The sequence below is a fragment of the Podarcis melisellensis genome (assembly GCF_964234715.1).
Source record: "Podarcis melisellensis genome assembly, chromosome: 18".
Lineage (NCBI taxonomy): Eukaryota > Metazoa > Chordata > Lepidosauria > Squamata > Lacertidae > Podarcis > Podarcis melisellensis.
Genome location: NC_138536.1, coordinates 265,407 through 281,569, shown reverse-complemented (window position 1 = coordinate 281,569; position 16,163 = coordinate 265,407). Strand labels below are relative to the sequence as shown.

Genomic DNA, 16,163 nt, shown 5'->3' with positions numbered 1-16,163 from the left:
CAGAGCAAGACGTTTGGCACCAGCCTGGCTGCAGGAATTGCCAGGAGGGGGCATACGGGACGGTTGTCTTAGGGACCCTCCATGGAAACGTCACTCTTTCCCGGGGTTTGCTCTGAGCAAAGTTCAGTCGAAGGCCAAGCTCTGCGCCAGCTAAACTCACTTGCTTTCCTCGTCCAGCAGGTAGAAGAGGCCGGTGGGCTTCTTGCTGATGAGGTGGATGCAGGCCACGTTGTCGGTATAGTCAATGTTGTGCCACGCGATCCCTTCGCTCTGATACTCTTCCTGTGGACAAATGAAGCAGACCCTTGAAAAGCCGATGTCCCCCTGGCCTCATAAGACAGGACCTGGGGAGGGGCGGCGTCCAATGGAATTGGCTGGCAGAGGGCAGGACAAATGGCCATGCGGTGGTTTTAACTTGTGTGAAGAGGCGGATGCTTTGAAGGAGGATTGTTTTCATTTCATGAAATTCATTTACTGCTTGATTGAGGGGAAACCCCTGAAAGCGGGTTTTCAAGCAAGGTAAAACAATTAAATTATCAGTAAGATCCAAGCAATTATCCTCCCATCCAAACAAGAAAAGAGGCATTTTCATTCCCAGCAGGGTGAAAACCCTCAAAGCAGCAAGGCCTGGTGAGAGAGTTCTGTGGGCCAGAAAGAGAGGCTTGGAGGGCCAACATTTCAGCCCTGGAATATTGAAGCTCCTTCCCCACCCTCCCCAACCAGTGATTCCTTACCTGTTCGAGCTTGAAGATGTGCTGGTTGAAATAATACTGGAGCTGCTCATTGGCGTAGTTTATGCAGAACTGCTCGAAGCTGTTGGTGTTGAAGTCCTCAAAGCCAAAGATGTCGAGAACCCCAATGGAAAAGCACTGTGCAGTGAGAAGGAGGGAGGGAGGGAGGGAGGAGCGAAGCAAGAGGGTGGCGTCAGAAGGACAGTGGTATTTTAATCTTGTTTTTTAAGCTGTATTTCAATCAATTGTTTTTATATTTGGTTTTAGTTGCCCTGAGCCCGGTCTTGGCTGGGGAGGGCAGGGTATAAATAAAATTTATGATGATGATGATGATGATGATGATGATGATGATGAGTCCCGTGATCTTTGCCGACTGCAAGCAGCAAGAAAAGCCATGCTCATTGGTGTGTAATTGGGACAGCGAGTCTGCAAGGGCTGGGCAATATATTGATAAAGGTAAAGGTAAAGGCACCCCTGCCCGTACGGGCCAGTCTTGACAGACTCTGGGGTTGTGCGCCCATCTCACTTAAGAGGCCAGGGGCCAGCGCTGTCCGGAGACACTTCCGGGTCACATGGCCAGCGTGACATCGCTGCTCTGGCGAGCCAGAGCCGCACACGGAAACGCCGTTTACCTTCCCGCTGGTAAGCGGTCCCTATTTATCTACTTGCACCCGGAGGTGCTTTCGAACTGCTAGGTTGGCAGGCGCTGTGACCGAGCAGCGGGAGCGCACCCCGCCGCAGGGATTCGAACCGCCGACCTTTCGATCGGCAAGTCCTAGGCACTGAGGCTTTAACCCACAGCGCCACCTGCGTCCCATATATATTGATATATCGTCCCAAACCGATCTGAAGTCTGTATCGTGATATCGGTTTCATAACTGCTGCAAATCATGATGCGCGTGTCTGTGTGTGCGCTATGCAGAAATCACAATGTGGGGGAAACCGCGAAGCCCGCCAATGCCTCTACATTCCAGACATCGTGATATATCAGCATATCGCGATGTTTAGCTGGTGACATTGAAAAGCAAGTATCGCCCAGCCCCAGAGGCTGCCATTGTTCCCTGAAGACATACCACCACAGATTCCTCCATGTCCTTCTTGTTGAGGAGTGCGTGGTTAATTCGCAGAACTATCCAGTCGAAAAGGGCGCTGTAGAGAGACTTGGCCATGGAGTCACGAGCCGTGACGGCCTGCAGGTTGGAGAAAGAGGCACAGACAAAGGAACGTTGAGGAAATCTCGGAAGATCAGGCTCGAGGGGGCCCTCTTGGTTCTGTTCAGGCACTCTCTTTTTTTTCTTTCTTTTTTTTATATAATTTTTTATTAAGGTTTTTCATACAAATACATATTTAACAAACAAAATAAACTTTATAGCATCTTTTCATTCTACTATGGACTCCCTCACCCCTCCTGCTTCCACTTGCATCATTAAAAAGAAAATTTTTCCAAGCAAATTATCATTTTGTTTATAATCTTAAATCCAATAATTTAGGTTAAACTCAAATGTAAAATATAATTTGATGGTAGACAGTTGTTTCTGCTCTGACATCCTTGTTAGCATTCAGGCAAATTACAGTACTTTTGTAAATAAATCTTGAATTTCTTCCAGTCTTCTTCAACCCTTTCCTCTCCCAGGTCACGGATTCTGCCAGTCATCTCGGCTAGTTGCATATAGTCCATCAGCTGCATCTGCCATTCTTCCAGTGTGGGTAGATCTTGAGTTTCCCAGTTCTTAGCAATGAGTATCCTTGCTGCCGTTGTAGCATACATAAAAAATGTTCTGTCCTTCTTTAACACATTCTGGCCGACAATGCCCAGAAGGAAGGCCTCTGGTTTCTTAGTAAAGGTATACTTAAACACCTTTTTTAACTCATTATATATCATTTCCCAGAAGGCCTTCACTCTAGGACAGGTCCACCAGAGGTGAAAGAATGTTCCTTCATTTTCCTTACATTTCCAACATTTATTATCAGACGAATGGTATATTTTAGCCAATTTCACTGGGGTCATGTACCATCTATATATCATTTTCATTACATTTTCCTTCAGAGCATTACATGCGGTGAAGTTCAACCCAGTGGTCGACAACCTTTCCCAGTCCTCAAACATAATGTTATGCCCAATATCCTGAGCCCACTTTATCATAGCCGATTTAACCATTTCGTCTTGTGTGTTCCATTTCAGCAGCAAGTTATACATTTTTGAAAGTACCTTGGTCTTAGGTTCTAGCAATTCTGTTTCCAATTTCGATTTCTCCACCTGGAATCCTAACTTTTTATCATTCTTAAACACTTCTTTAATCTGAGCATAGTGTAACCAGTCTCGCACTTTATCTTTCATTTTCTCTAAACTCTGCAATTTCCAATTGTCTCCGTCTCTTTCTAATATTTCCCAATATTTTGGCCAATTGGCCTCCATATTAGGTCTTTTTCGGGCCTTAGCCTCCAAGGGTGACAGCCACCTCGGTGTTTTGTTCTCCAATAAGTCTTTGTATTTTGTCCAGACATTAAATATTGCTATACTTACCTGGCAGGGGAGACACCTTGATCTGTTCAGGCACTCTCTATGGCCTCAAGCAGGGCATCTTTCCCCAGACTGAACCAGGCCTTCTCAGCTGCTGTAAGGACACCGTGACGAGTGCCAGAGCGCATGGAAACGCCATTTACCTTCCCGCTGCAGCGGTACCTATTTAATTGCACTGGCAGGTTGGCAGGAGCTGGGAGAAAGCAACGGGAGCTCACCCCGTCACAGGGATTTGAACTGCCGACCTTCCAACTGGCAAGCCCAAGAGGCTCTGTGGTTTAGACCCCAGCGCCACCCATGTCCTATCTGCTGTAGCTGTATCTCTGTGACTCCCACTGTTAGGACACTTCTCTCCTTTTTTTTTAGTTGTTTTCTTTCAAATCATGAGAACTGTCCTAATCTCGAAATAAAGAAGCCCATTGGCTCAGCTCACCCTGTGATCCAACCTACTCCTAAAAAAAAAAAAATGTTGCCTTTCTCTGTTCTCTATCAGTAACGCTCGCTGGCCAGCTCTTAGCTCACGCCATCTCACCTCGCTGAGGCTGTAGGGCAGAATCAGCTTGTCGTTCACCGTCACCGTTTTTCTTTTCGTTAATACTTCCACCAAGATTTCACGTTTCACCTGGAAGAGTGGGGAGGGCGGGAGCAAGATCAGGAATGCCTGACCTGAGAGAGGCAGGCGGAGCCAGCCTGCAGTGGTTTTGCTACCCCTTGGCTCAGAGCATCCCCCAGGGAGCTGCTCCCTCGGTCCATGAAATATATCCATTAGATTTATGGGAGTTCGGCATCTGGAGGCTACATATATTTCCCCCCCCCCCCCAAGATAAATCTCCACCACTCCTGGATCACTTTTAATGTTTGGGAGGAATAATAAATAAAATGTTAGGTTTCATTGTCCCGTCCACACCGCACCCCCCCCAGAAGCAATCAATCGGCAGATTTTCTTAATGAGGAGGGGTCTGGAACCTTCAGGAGCTGGGAGAGAATGTCCAACACTTCGGGGGGTCCGACCTCCAGGCCCTCGTCCCGACCTGCCGCCCGCTTCTTGTAGGTGACGTTCCCCAGGTACAGAATAGCAGACAGGACGGAAAAAATCCTGGAGAAAGAAAAGCACAGAAAGTAGAGTTGAAGACACCAGCGACGGTGTCTATGATCCATGCGACGGTCATTTCCAGGCTTGACTACTGTAATTCGCTCTATGCGGGGCTGCCCTTGAAGCTGTCCCAGAAACTCCAGCGGGTACAGAATGCTGCAGTGAGGCTCCTCATGGGGTCTCTGCCATGGGAGCATCTTCACCCAGTGCTTTTCAAGCTGCACTGGCTCCCAGTGGAGTACAGGGTCAGGTTCAAGGTGCTGCTTTTGACCTTTAAAGCCCTTCACGGCCTAGGACCCTCATACCTACGGGACCGCCTCTCCTGGTATGCCCCACGGAGAGCCTCAAGGTCCATAAATAGCAACACCCTAGAGGTCTTGGGCCCTAAGGAAGTTGGATTGGCTTCAACCAGAGCCAGGGCCTTTTCAACTCTGGCTCCGGCCTGGTGGAATGCTCTGCCTCATGAGACCAGGGCCCTGCAGGATCTGATTTCTTTCCGCAGGGCCTGTAAGACAGAGTTGTTCCGCCTGGCCTTTGGCTTGGAGCCAATTTGATTCCCTCCCTCTCTTTTTTTCCTTTCTTTTCCTTCTCCTCCTGCGATGAGGCTACATTTTAATATTTTAATGTTCCATTATTTTAATGTTGTATTTTATTTTTGTTTTTAAGTTGTAATCATTCATCTTGTTTTTATTATTGCTTGTAAGCCGCTCTGAGCCCGGCCTTGGCTGGGGAGGGCGGGGTATAAATAAAAAATAATTAATTATTATTATTATTATTATTATTGCATGTGCAGATGTGGCTGGGGCAACTCAAGTTAGATGGGCGGCATAATAACAAATAAAACTGGCTGCAACTTTCTAAATATCTGGGTAGACTTGTCTAAACAAAAATGTTTTCAGCATGGAAGGCTTCCCTTTGGGGCATCCAGTTATCCACTGTGAGAACTGGACGCGGACAAGGTGAGTCCCTGTGAGCCTGATCCCCCCCCCCTTGCAGGGCTTTCCCCACGTTCGTATGTGCTTACTGCTTTTTGGTCGCCGGAAGGAAGCCGACCATCTCCATGGCTTGCTTTAAGCGCTCAAAGTCGTGCTTGAGGTCTTCCCCATCTTCAATTTTCAAGTTATGCTGCAAGAAGGAAAAAGTAAATAAACGACTAAACCGAAGCACAGAGACAAAATCGTGGTCTCCCTCAAAAGAGGGTGCATGTTCCTTCCTTGGAGGTTTTTTAGCAGGGGCTGCGGATGCTTTAGCTGAGATTCCTGCATTGCAGGGGGCTGGACTAGATGAGGCCCCACCCAACTTTACGATTCTATGATATGTGTGTGTGAGTATTAAACATCATGAATAAAACAAGGATAACTTTTTTTATAAAAAGAATAGAGGGAGGCACGTGGTGCTAAAGAATGGGATGTCCAGCTGGCTGCATCAGGCCTGACCCGGCTAGGAAACCCTCCTCAAGACACGCGACCTCTGGCCTTCTGGGGCTGAGCAAGGCAATCCCTGCTGAACACTTGAGTGGGAACAAAGGAGGCCTGTTTGCCCCCCCCCCACCAGTACCTCTGGAGCGTGGGGCGGACACAAAAGCGCCTTTTCCATCTGTCCCAGCCAGGCTCACATAAGGAGGGCCTTTGTGTACCTGGTTGAGGTAGAAATAGTCTTCGGGTTGCTTGAGGTGGAATTCCTGACGCTCCTCCTCGCTGACGCCCAGCAGCAAATAGTAGAACACATGGTAGTTCCTTCAGGAAGGAGAACGAACACACACACACACACACACAGACGTCTGTTAACAGAAGCCGCCTGGCTCGCTCTTTTCATAGCTTGCGCAACTTTCTGCATGTGCTCCTGAAACCAGACCGAAGTGGATCCAGGTTGTCCGGAGAAGATGGTCAAGGGGCCCCCTGGACAGGTATGGGCCTCTGCAGATTTGGGAAGTTATCTGCCCGTTCCTGTTTATACCCCTGAGTGTGCCCATTTTATCTTCAGAACAAGCTACACAGTGCATTGGGCTTAAAGGCAGTGTCTGGCTGTGGAGATTCAATCCCAGGTCCCAGGGATTTTGCACGTCTTAAGAGATTTCTGGCTTCCAAATTATTTGAGCCCTCCCTCATTCATCCACCCTTATCTCTCCTCGGTTCCTACTCTGGGTGCACAGTAATAATAATAATAATAATAATAATAATAATAATAATAATAATAGTTTATTAGCCACGACTTTCCCTTTTCCGAAGTGTAAAATGCACCATGTATTTCAAGTTTCTCCTCACCTTTCGTTCTTTTCCCGGGACACCAAGCGAGATTTTTCGAGCAGGTACTTTTCAACCACAGCCCTGGAATCCACCAAGAGAAAAAAAGAGTGAATGGGGGGAAAGAAAGGCAAGCTGCCCCCCCCCCGGCAACAAGGTTCTAATGGTGCTAGGATCCGTGGAGCCAGGCAGGCCATTTTCCTTATGAATGACAGGGGGGGGAGGAAGAGAGGGGTTCTCACTTCCAGCCATATTCTGCTGCTGGAGGACAACTGCTTTGTGAAACAGCGAGAACAACACGCCCCCCCCCCAAGAGCCTGGAAGCTGCACTCACCCCCGGACAATGCCGTTCTCCAAATAGTTGACCTGGATGAATTTCCCAAACCGGCTGGAATTGTTGTTGTGGGCTGTTTTTGCGTTTCCAAAGGCCTGCAGTGAAGTGAAATAATGAGGCAAATGTCCGCAGCAAAGTTCAGAAACGACTGACAGTAGCATTGGTCAGTTAAGTATTTTTACTTATTTACTTGATGGGGGGCAGCTCCCCCTCCCCCCTCCCCCCCACTCATGGGCAGTAGCTCTCGGGGTTTCTTGCTGACAATCCCAGTCCTAAATGGATTGAAGCTGGGACATTCAGCGAGCAAAGCCTGCGCCCTATCACTGAGCTGTGGCCCTTGCCCTAAAAATAATGTACGATTCTAGTCCTCATGGTCTACAAACCATGGTCTATGCTTATAAAGAGCTGAATTGTTCCTCTTCTCTACTCAAATAACTAAAGGCAGCCAGGATTAAATCAGAGATTTTCTGTACTCAGCAGGTGCTAGGCTCTGCTGTTGACACTCGGATAGAGTAACAAAGCTCTTTTTCTCTCTCACACACAGCTCAAAGTGCTAGCAGCACATCACCCACTCTTATTTAAATCCAGAAAACCGTACTATATAAATTTATCATGCTTGTAAAACAAAGTTCAGCACCAGTCCTCCTTTGGACCCCATCAGTGAGGCCGAGAGGGAAGGCTTGTCGTCTGGCAGTCCATGCACCCTGCCCAGGTTTGCGCCCCGTGGAGGTTACGGTGTGACTTCACCCCCAGAGGCTCACTCGAGACAGATGGATGCCAGAAACGAGGCACAGAGGCTGGACCAAACAGCTTTCTCACCTACTCTCCTCCTGCAAGTGCACACACACACACACACATGCGTTGTGGCAGGCAGCTGGCTGCAACACCCACAACACAGGCCTGGGCGGAAACCAACCCCAAACTGGGGCTGACTCATTTATCCTAGAGTCACAGAGCCAACACAACATCCTTGTGACATCAGAAGAATAAGCAAGGCTCTTTCTTTTTTTAAAAAGAGGAAGTCAGGGCCTTCCCTCACCCTCCTCTCTCAGAAAACCTATTGACTCGATGACCTCCTCACCATCAGCTGCAACCCCATGGGCTGAACCCAGGAAGAAAGCGAGAAACGGAGGGGAGAGAAGGTGAAGAAACAAAAACCACACCAAACCAAGAGCAAAGGTGGCTTCCAGAAGAACTCAGAAAGGTTGCAGGAGGGAAGGGAGGGCTTTGGTAGGAGGGCTGGTGCGAGACAACAGGCAGCGGGTGCCTCCTGCCACCACTGTCTCCTGTGGGAGGGAGTTCCACAGTCTAACCCTGCATTTTCTTTGGTCTGCCCTGAACCTTCCAACATTCAGCTTCACTTCATGAATTCTAGCATTATGAGGGAGGGAGAAGAACGCGATTTCCCCAAGCCATGCAGAATGTTATAAACTGAACAGTCACCTCTCACTCGCCTTTCCTCTTTACTATAAAGACCCAGATGCTGCAATCTTCCCTCACAGCTGAATGTCTGTTGGCTGCATGACTAAAGAAGGCTTTAGGTCAGGGGTGGGGAAGGTCTGTGGCCCTCCAGATGTTACCAGATGCCATCATCACCACCAGCACCACCATCATCATCATCACCACCACCACCATCCAAGACCTTTGACCCTACTGGCTTCAGGGACTGCTGAGAGCTCAATCCCCAACTCCCTGCACTTTAGGTTACATTCCTAGATTTACGCAGGCTCCAATTTGTTGCAAACAGACAGGTTTTTTGTTGTTCCAACAGGATGCATTGAGGTCATTTTGAGAAACACCACGAATTTTGAACTGGGAAGCCTGGGTTTAAGAGCTGCCCTGACCCATCTCCTAATTTCCTTTCCTCTCCGCCCCTTTTACAATTACCCATGTAAGCCGCCTATGGTTTTCTGAAAGGAACCCAAGAGTGTGGTGACCTCATCTGTGTGGTATTTAGCCCAACTACAGAGCAAATTCTCCAAAGCTGATTAAAAAAAATAAAAAATGAACCCAAGCTGGGCCATATAAAGTCCCCAAACCATGTCAGTGGCAGCGAAATGTGGCCATTTTTGAGAAAGGGTATCCACCTATTCTTACAGCCTCTCAGAGAAAACCCCCCACCCCCACAAAAACCCAAAGTAAGTTGCTAGATTAAGAGAACGAAAAAGAAATGCTCTCCAAAATGCTACCTGCAGTGCCAGGACAGAATCTGTGCCCCAAAAGGCTGCCAGTAGCTCTCTTCCTGCCCCCCCGCCCCCATTTCATTGGGCTTCATCCCCTGGCGAGTCCAGTGGCACGGAAGAAGTCGTCCCCGAAGCCATGGAAGCCAAGGGCTTGAGATGAGTCTGGCTCAACGCAGAACTCTCTTCCGTGTGCCAGAAGGCAGGCATGACTCCGAAAGCATCGGAGCAAGAGTCCTTTCTCGGAAACTTCTAAGAAATGAATTTCCGGAGGCAGATGTGTGTGTGGGGGGGGTGTTTCTTCCCAACTACTGCACAAGAATCTCAGCTTCCCAAACAGCCTGCAGCCACACAGGCATTCTGGGAGGAGTCCTTGCATTTCCTTATGGTATTTCAGAGCACCTGAAGACCCTTAGTGCCATCTGCCGCACCCTCCCAAAGGCACCCATGATGTCTATGCTCTGATGCCACTGCTGGGGGCAGCAATGCCACAGGAAAGCACAGGAGGGGAGAGGGCTCTTGCGCTCACGTCCCCCTAACTTGTGGGCTTCCCAGAAGAGCCGTCCAGTCGGGTACTGGACTAGATGGACCGCTGGCCTCAGCCACCAGGCTCTTCTTAAATGGAACCTGAAGGACTTCCCTTCCCTTCCCCGCTCCCCCTCCGAAAGTCTGAATGAGTTAGCAGCAACCAATGCCATGCCATCAGCTGATCCCGAAGGGGCTCCCCACAGCCACCTCCTTCCTGTTTTGGCCGACAGACCGCAAGTGGAAGAAGCTCAAAGAGGTAGCCAAGCCTCAGAGATCTTCACTTCTGCTTTCTGGCGGAGGTGGGGAGGGGAGAGGGAAGGACAGGCGCACATGCAGGAGCTCTGAAGCATCCTCCCCAAGTCACTTTAGGAATGGAAGCAAGATTTTTTTGGGGGGGGGGGAGGCAGCGCCTGTCTCTGTTTGCCAGCTGAGGTGGATCCTCCTTACCTGGGCTTAAGAAATCAGAGGTGCTAAGAGAGCGGAGCTTATTTAGGTGTCCGAGCAAAACCGCAAGCCTTGCTGAGAAACTCACTGGAGCGGCCTTTCTGAATGTTGCTGGACTACAACTCCCATCATCCTTGACCGCTGGGTCCTGCTAGCTAGGGGTGGTGGGAGCTGTAGTCTCAACAACAGCTGGGGGCCCAAGGTTGAGAAAGGCTGCAGCAGAGGACAGGGGGGGAGCACCTGTGGCCCCTCCAGATGCTACTCCCATCATCTTCATCATCATCATCATCCACGGACGACTGGGCCATGCTGGCTGTTGGGTCTGATGATGCTTGGGAGCAGGAGGGTATCTGGGGGGCCACAAATGTTTCCCCAGCCCCACGTTAAAAGCTCTTGGGCTCAGTTCCTGCTTGTGGGTTTCCTGCAGGCATCTGGTTGGCCCCCGTTAAGAACAAGGATACGGCCCTTTGGCCTGACCCTGCAGGCTCTTATGTTCTGATGATCTCAAGCAAGCAACCACAGACCTGGGTGTTCCACACATAAAATATTCAGATAAAAATACAGAGACATTTGGACATAAGGGGCCAGGACAGCAAGAAGCCTGAGCCAGCTTGCTTTAAAGCTTAAGAGTGGCTGTGTCCCGTCCCCCCAGTTGTTATTTTCTGCTTTTAACAGTATTTATTTTATTCTGTTTCTGGAACCCCGCCCAGATTAAAGGCTCTAAATGCAAATAATAAATAGAGATGACTGGTCTGCAGGACAGGAAAAGGATTATTATGGTTATTCTGAGGAACGCAAGAAACTGTCTCATCCCAGTTCAGACTAATCTGTTGTTTAGCCAAAGGTGGTCTGCGCTCTCCAGGGGTCTTTCCTTCCTACCAGGAGATAAAGGGGCAGAACCAGGGACAGTCTGCCTGCAAAGCGGCTGCTCTGCTACTGAGTGGCTGGCTCCCTTCTCCAGGGGTCCTTAACAACTTGGAACCTGAGCTACAACGGGAGGAAAGTCTCTCAGATGCTCCTCCCATGTATAGGAGGAATAGAGAGCTTTTCCTGCAGGCTCCTGAGCTTAGCAGATGCCTTCTCTTTCCATTTTTAAGCACCTGCTGGCAATTTGTCTATTCCTTCAGGCAACTAGGAATACACATTTCCACAACAGCTGGCTCATTATTTTTTTTACTTTTATTTTTTATACGGTTTTATGTACTAATATTGTAAACTGCTCTGGGGTGTACAGGGCATTATTGGGGGGACCTCTGGTGGGGGACATGTCGTGCTCCTTCTGGGGGTAGTTTGTCCACCTTTGGTCCCCACCCTGCACTCAGCTGTCAGCATGCAGCAATGGCCACACCCTGGGAGCGGCTTCAACTGGCTGGCTAAACCAGGCGAGGGGTGTTGGTGGGTCTCAAACCCTCAGGGGATTCCCTTGCATGTGAAGACAGGCTCCAGAGGATGGAGCGGACGAGACCAAGAGGGGCTCCAATGGTCAAGAAGGGGGTTTCTGCCCCTGTTGTAGAGGGAAGTGGGGGGCAGGTGGGGCTTCCCCATCTGGGAGAAGGGAAACTCTGACAAAGGCTCAGGAGCAAACCTTCTGCAAATCCAGAGTCCCTAAGGCATTTGGACGGTGCCTGGTGTGCTGAAGTGGTAAAACTGTGCAGGCTGGTGCTGGGAGCAAAGTGGGACTCTGCAAGGACCCAGGAGTGACGGAAGCCGCTCACCTGAGTCGCAGCCAGCCTATTTGAGGAAGAGCGTTCTTTGCTCTCTGAGGATTAGGAAACAGAAGCAAGCATGTGACAGAAAAAGAGCAGTTGGGGGGTGAGAGAGAGAGAAAAAGGCCTATGCAAAGTGCAGCTCTACAGTGTGCAGAAAGGCTCGGTCTTTGTGGAGACTTTTGCTGCCTCTCGCTCTGATTAAGTGAAACCAAGCCATGAGGTCAGCTTCAGCTCAGGACTAGAAAAGAAAACGGCAGCCAACATCCAATGACCCCCCCCCCCCCCGCTCCTGTTTCTTAATCTCCATTTGTGAAAGACAGCATGGGTCAAATATGACTAAATAAGGAGAGATCTCTGAAATCCCGGGAAAAATTGGTTGGGGGGGGGGGGAGAGAGAGGAAGATGCTGCTAAGGAGAGGGTCAGGAGGAGAGCCCTGCAGAGAAAACAAAGGAGCCCAGCACAGAGGAAAAGGCCCCGTCTTAATACTTCCTTCCTCAGAGCTGTCCAAAACCTCAATAGTGAGCGGCTTAAAAACCTATATCAGAACATCAGAGGAGCCCTGCAGCAGCTGAGTCCAGACAAAGCGAGACCATGTAGACCAGCCTCCCGTCCAGGAGAAGACTGCAAGCAGGAGTTGGAGACAACAGAAGCCTCTCTCCTCACTGGTGAATCAGAACACAGCCTTCGCAGCCGGTAGCCCTCGGCAGCCTGGCGCATTTGTCAAACCCTCTTTCAAAGCCATCCAAGTTGGGCGTCATCATGACAGCCCGTGGGAGCAAATCCTACACTGGCTCCCCACTACGCTTCCAAGTGTTGGTGCTGACCTTGAAAGCCCTAAATGGCCTCAACCCAGTATAGCCGAAGGAGAGTCTCCACCCCCATCGTTCAGCCCAGACACAGAGATCCAGCTCCGAGGACCTTCTGGGGGTTCCCTCCCTGCGAGAGGTGAGGTTACAGGAAACCAGGCAGAGGACCTTCTCAGTGGTGGCACCCTCTCCCATCAGATGTCAAGGAAATAAACCACTATCTGAGTTTTAGAAGACAGCTGAAGGCAGCTCTGTATGGGGAAGTTTTTAAATGTTTGATGTTTTACTGTGCTCAATTTGTTTCATTTGTTGGAAGCCACCCAGAGTGGCTGGGGGAACCCAGTCAGATGGGTGGCATATCAATAAATTTGTTGTTGTTGTTTATCCAAGCACTGGGTAAAGATGTACTGTACTTTCTTATGCCTGCCCTGAATCTCCCGTAAGGACCTAAGAAGATTCAAAGCGAGCCCATCTAGACCAGCCACCCATCCTGTCCCCCAGTGGCCTGAGCTCCACAGAAGCAATCCTCCCCACTTGAGACCCCCAGAGACCGAACCCATCCTTCCCGGTTGCAAAAAGGACTTGACAGCAGAGAGAGAGAGAGAGTTTTACGGGTTGCCTTTCACCTCCAGCACTGGTCCAGCGCCCAGAATGGTCCTCTCCACCCCGCTGGCGTAGCCCTTCTGGCTGAGGGCGGTGAGGCAGTGGATCAGGAAGTTGGTGCTCTGCGTCTTGCCGGAGCCGCTCTCCCCGGAGATGACGATGCACTGGTTGACGTGCTTCTTCAGCATGGTGTGGTAGGCCACGTCGGCGATGGCGAAGATGTGGGGCTCCAGCTTGCCCAGCTGGTGGCTCTCGTACATCTGGACGTACTTGGGGTTGTAGATGGGCAGGAACTTGAAGGGGTTGATGGCGATGAGGATGCTGCCGGCGTAGGTATAGATCTTCTGCTTCAGGAAGCGCCGCTTGAGGTTCTCCAGCAGCGTGGCCTCCGTCAGGTTGGGCAGGTTGCACAGGTCGTTGACGTCCTCCTGCAGCCAGGGGAGGAAGCCTCGCTCGACCAGCCGCCGCGCCTCCTCCCGCCCCTTGTCCTCCCCAGAGGCCAGCTGCAGGTGGACATACTTGATGCTGCCGTCCGTGTTCCTCTCCTGCAGCAGGAAGTAGTAGCCGTCCTGCCGGGGGTGCTCGTCCTGCGCCCGCCGGGGCCACAGCAGGACCCTGTGCACCGGGGAGTCGTTCCCGTCCAGCACCCACTCCTCCCCGCCCGACTCCTTCACCTCCACCAGCACGTAGTGCTTAGAGACGTCCAGGCTCAGGGAGCCGATGACGTCCCGGATGACGTCGGCGGTGGTGGCGTCTTTGGTTGCCGTCACGCGGCAGCAGGAGGCGCTTTCGGCCGAGAGCTGGGGGTAAATATGAAGAGTGTAGGCCGCCTTCTCGGGGCAGGCTGCACCGCCGGCATCTTTCGCGCTCATCCTGCCTCGGCATACCGCCCTGGGCTCGGCTGCGGGGCTGGGTATCTGGAAGGAAAAGGAAGGAGAGAGGCGGGTCAGGGGAGGAGCCCAAAGCGGAGGCGCTGGGCAATGGACCTGGGAGACCGGGGTTCGAATCCCCACTTGGCCATGAAGCTCACTGGGTGACTTTGGGCCAGTCACTCTCTCTCAGCCTAACCTCCCTCATTGGCAGTGTTAAAAACTCAAGATATATATGAAGGGCACAAAACAGCTCCTTAAACCAAGGTTGCAGTCGCCAAAACGAAATGTCTAGTTGCCATTTTGGCGCAAGACAGCTCATTTTTTCAAATGATGGACTGACTGGGACTGATTGAACATCTGGCTAGTTCAGAGGACAACCCTGAGCTAGGTGAAGAACTTTGAGAACTTAAAAATGGCGGAGATGTCAGGCGTTATCCTTGGTCTGACTTGAAACAAGGCAGCTTTCTGTGTTCCTATGAACAGCAGCAGGAGCGTCTGTAGAGACGAGGTGACCAATGTGGCTGGGAGTGAACAGCGTCTGGAAGGGGCCAGGGCCACTGCTCCTGGGGCAGAGATGACGCGCACCCTCACAGCAGGAACATTCAGTTTGCACTGTTTGCTCCAAGCTGCTCCGAGTCTCTGCGGCAAAGCCTGGGCAAAAACATACCCAAAATCAAACTCTCCAATACACAAAAGCTGCTTTGGATGGTGAAGATTCTGGATAAATGGCCAAGGGGCACATAGGACTTTGTTTTTTTAAGCTCCTTGAAGACACCAGCGTTGCTCCAGGTCTAGGCAAGCCCAAACTACCGTCACCTTGGATTTCTGATGTCCCAAGGGACATGGTACAGTGTGGGGGATCTTTCCCACCTCAGGGAAAATTTCTACAACACATTTTTCAGTGGAAAATTTTCTCCCATTTTAAAAGAAACCCGTAACATTAGCTGGCGACATTGTAAGATGCCAAACCGAGCAGCTGGGATGAACACGGCAGTAATCAAATCTGCAAATCAGAAGCTGCAATTAGCTTCTTTCACGTGATCAGTCCGAAGTGGTACATACATTCACAGTCAAGGATGGTAACAATTCCGAGTGCCTTCACTTTCCCCCTTAAAATCCGCTGTAAGGAATGTTATTGCCATATCTTAAAACATTTGCAAGCATTTCATTAAAAAGTACTTTCCAATGGTTGTATCGAACCAAATTCTACTCAAGAGTAGACCCCCATGATACAGATGCAACGGAGTTTGTAATGTCCTATAACTTCATTGGGTCTACTCGTTTGATACAAGCCAAAAAAAGCTTCCAGTTTGTTTAGAGCAGGGATGCAGAGAAGCACGAGGTGACAACAGCCACAGCCGTCCAACTGACAGGCCAGTCTCAGCCTCGGTGCCCAGGCGCAGAGGGACCCCAACATAAAGTCACCTGTGCAAATGGACAATGACATTTTTTTAAAGAGCCCTATGCACACAGAATGAACTGCGGTTCTCGAAGGGAGGAGCCACACCTTAAGACAACTTGTAAAAACAGCCCAGCACCGAGCTGCGAGAGAAGGTAAAAACTCAACGCCCAAGCAGGTGGGCAGGCTGAAGGAAAGCAGCCCGGCCGAATCGCCAGGGTCAAGCTGAAAGGGGAGTTGAACGGCCCTTTGCACCCCACTTCCAACTCTACAACTCTGTGACTCTGCTATTCTCCAGAACATTGACTCGCAGAGCCAGTCGCCAGGGTTAGTTTCATACATTTTTGTGCCTGGAGCAGAAGAGGAGATGGGTGTCCCCTTTCCCCAAGCGTAACCTCCTCTGACCAAGTTATTTTGGCATCTGAAACAAGAACACCTCACCATCACCTGTCCTGGGGAGCAAAATGACAGCATTGTGTTAAAAACTGAAGAAGAACCTAGCAGCAGGATCAGGCCAAAGAGGGTCCATTTAGCCCAGTGGCTAAGCAGCTGTTCCCCAAGGGAAGCCCACAAGAAGGAACGGAGAACAGCTTGTGATTCCCAAAAACGGACATTCAGAGGCACCATCATTGCTTACAGCCTTTGATGGTATATTTGTCTCGATTTTGAGCCATGTAAATTGGAGATCATTACTAATAT

General features: G+C 50.3%; 1 protein-coding gene across 7 annotated transcripts in view; it reads right to left on the bottom strand.

Moving 5' to 3' along the window:
* Positions 1–16,163, bottom strand: part of MYO9B (myosin IXB) — a 47,162-nt gene that overhangs the window by 22,407 nt on the left and 8,592 nt on the right. For all 7 annotated transcript variants that reach the window (XM_081895338.1, XM_081895337.1, XM_081895336.1 and 4 more), the window contains 10 exons: positions 13,217–14,110; positions 6,923–7,017; positions 6,610–6,672; positions 5,982–6,081; positions 5,370–5,470; positions 4,219–4,348; positions 3,785–3,874; positions 1,805–1,921; positions 735–869; positions 161–282 (listed from right to left, as the gene is read on the bottom strand). In XM_081895338.1, the coding sequence (XP_081751464.1) occupies positions 161–282; positions 735–869; positions 1,805–1,921; positions 3,785–3,874; positions 4,219–4,348; positions 5,370–5,470; positions 5,982–6,081; positions 6,610–6,672; positions 6,923–7,017; positions 13,217–14,065 (1,802 nt within the window). In that variant the 5' untranslated portion in view covers positions 14,066–14,110. Of the gene's footprint in view, positions 1–160; positions 283–734; positions 870–1,804; positions 1,922–3,784; positions 3,875–4,218; positions 4,349–5,369; positions 5,471–5,981; positions 6,082–6,609; positions 6,673–6,922; positions 7,018–13,216; positions 14,111–16,163 lie in introns of those variants that run through there.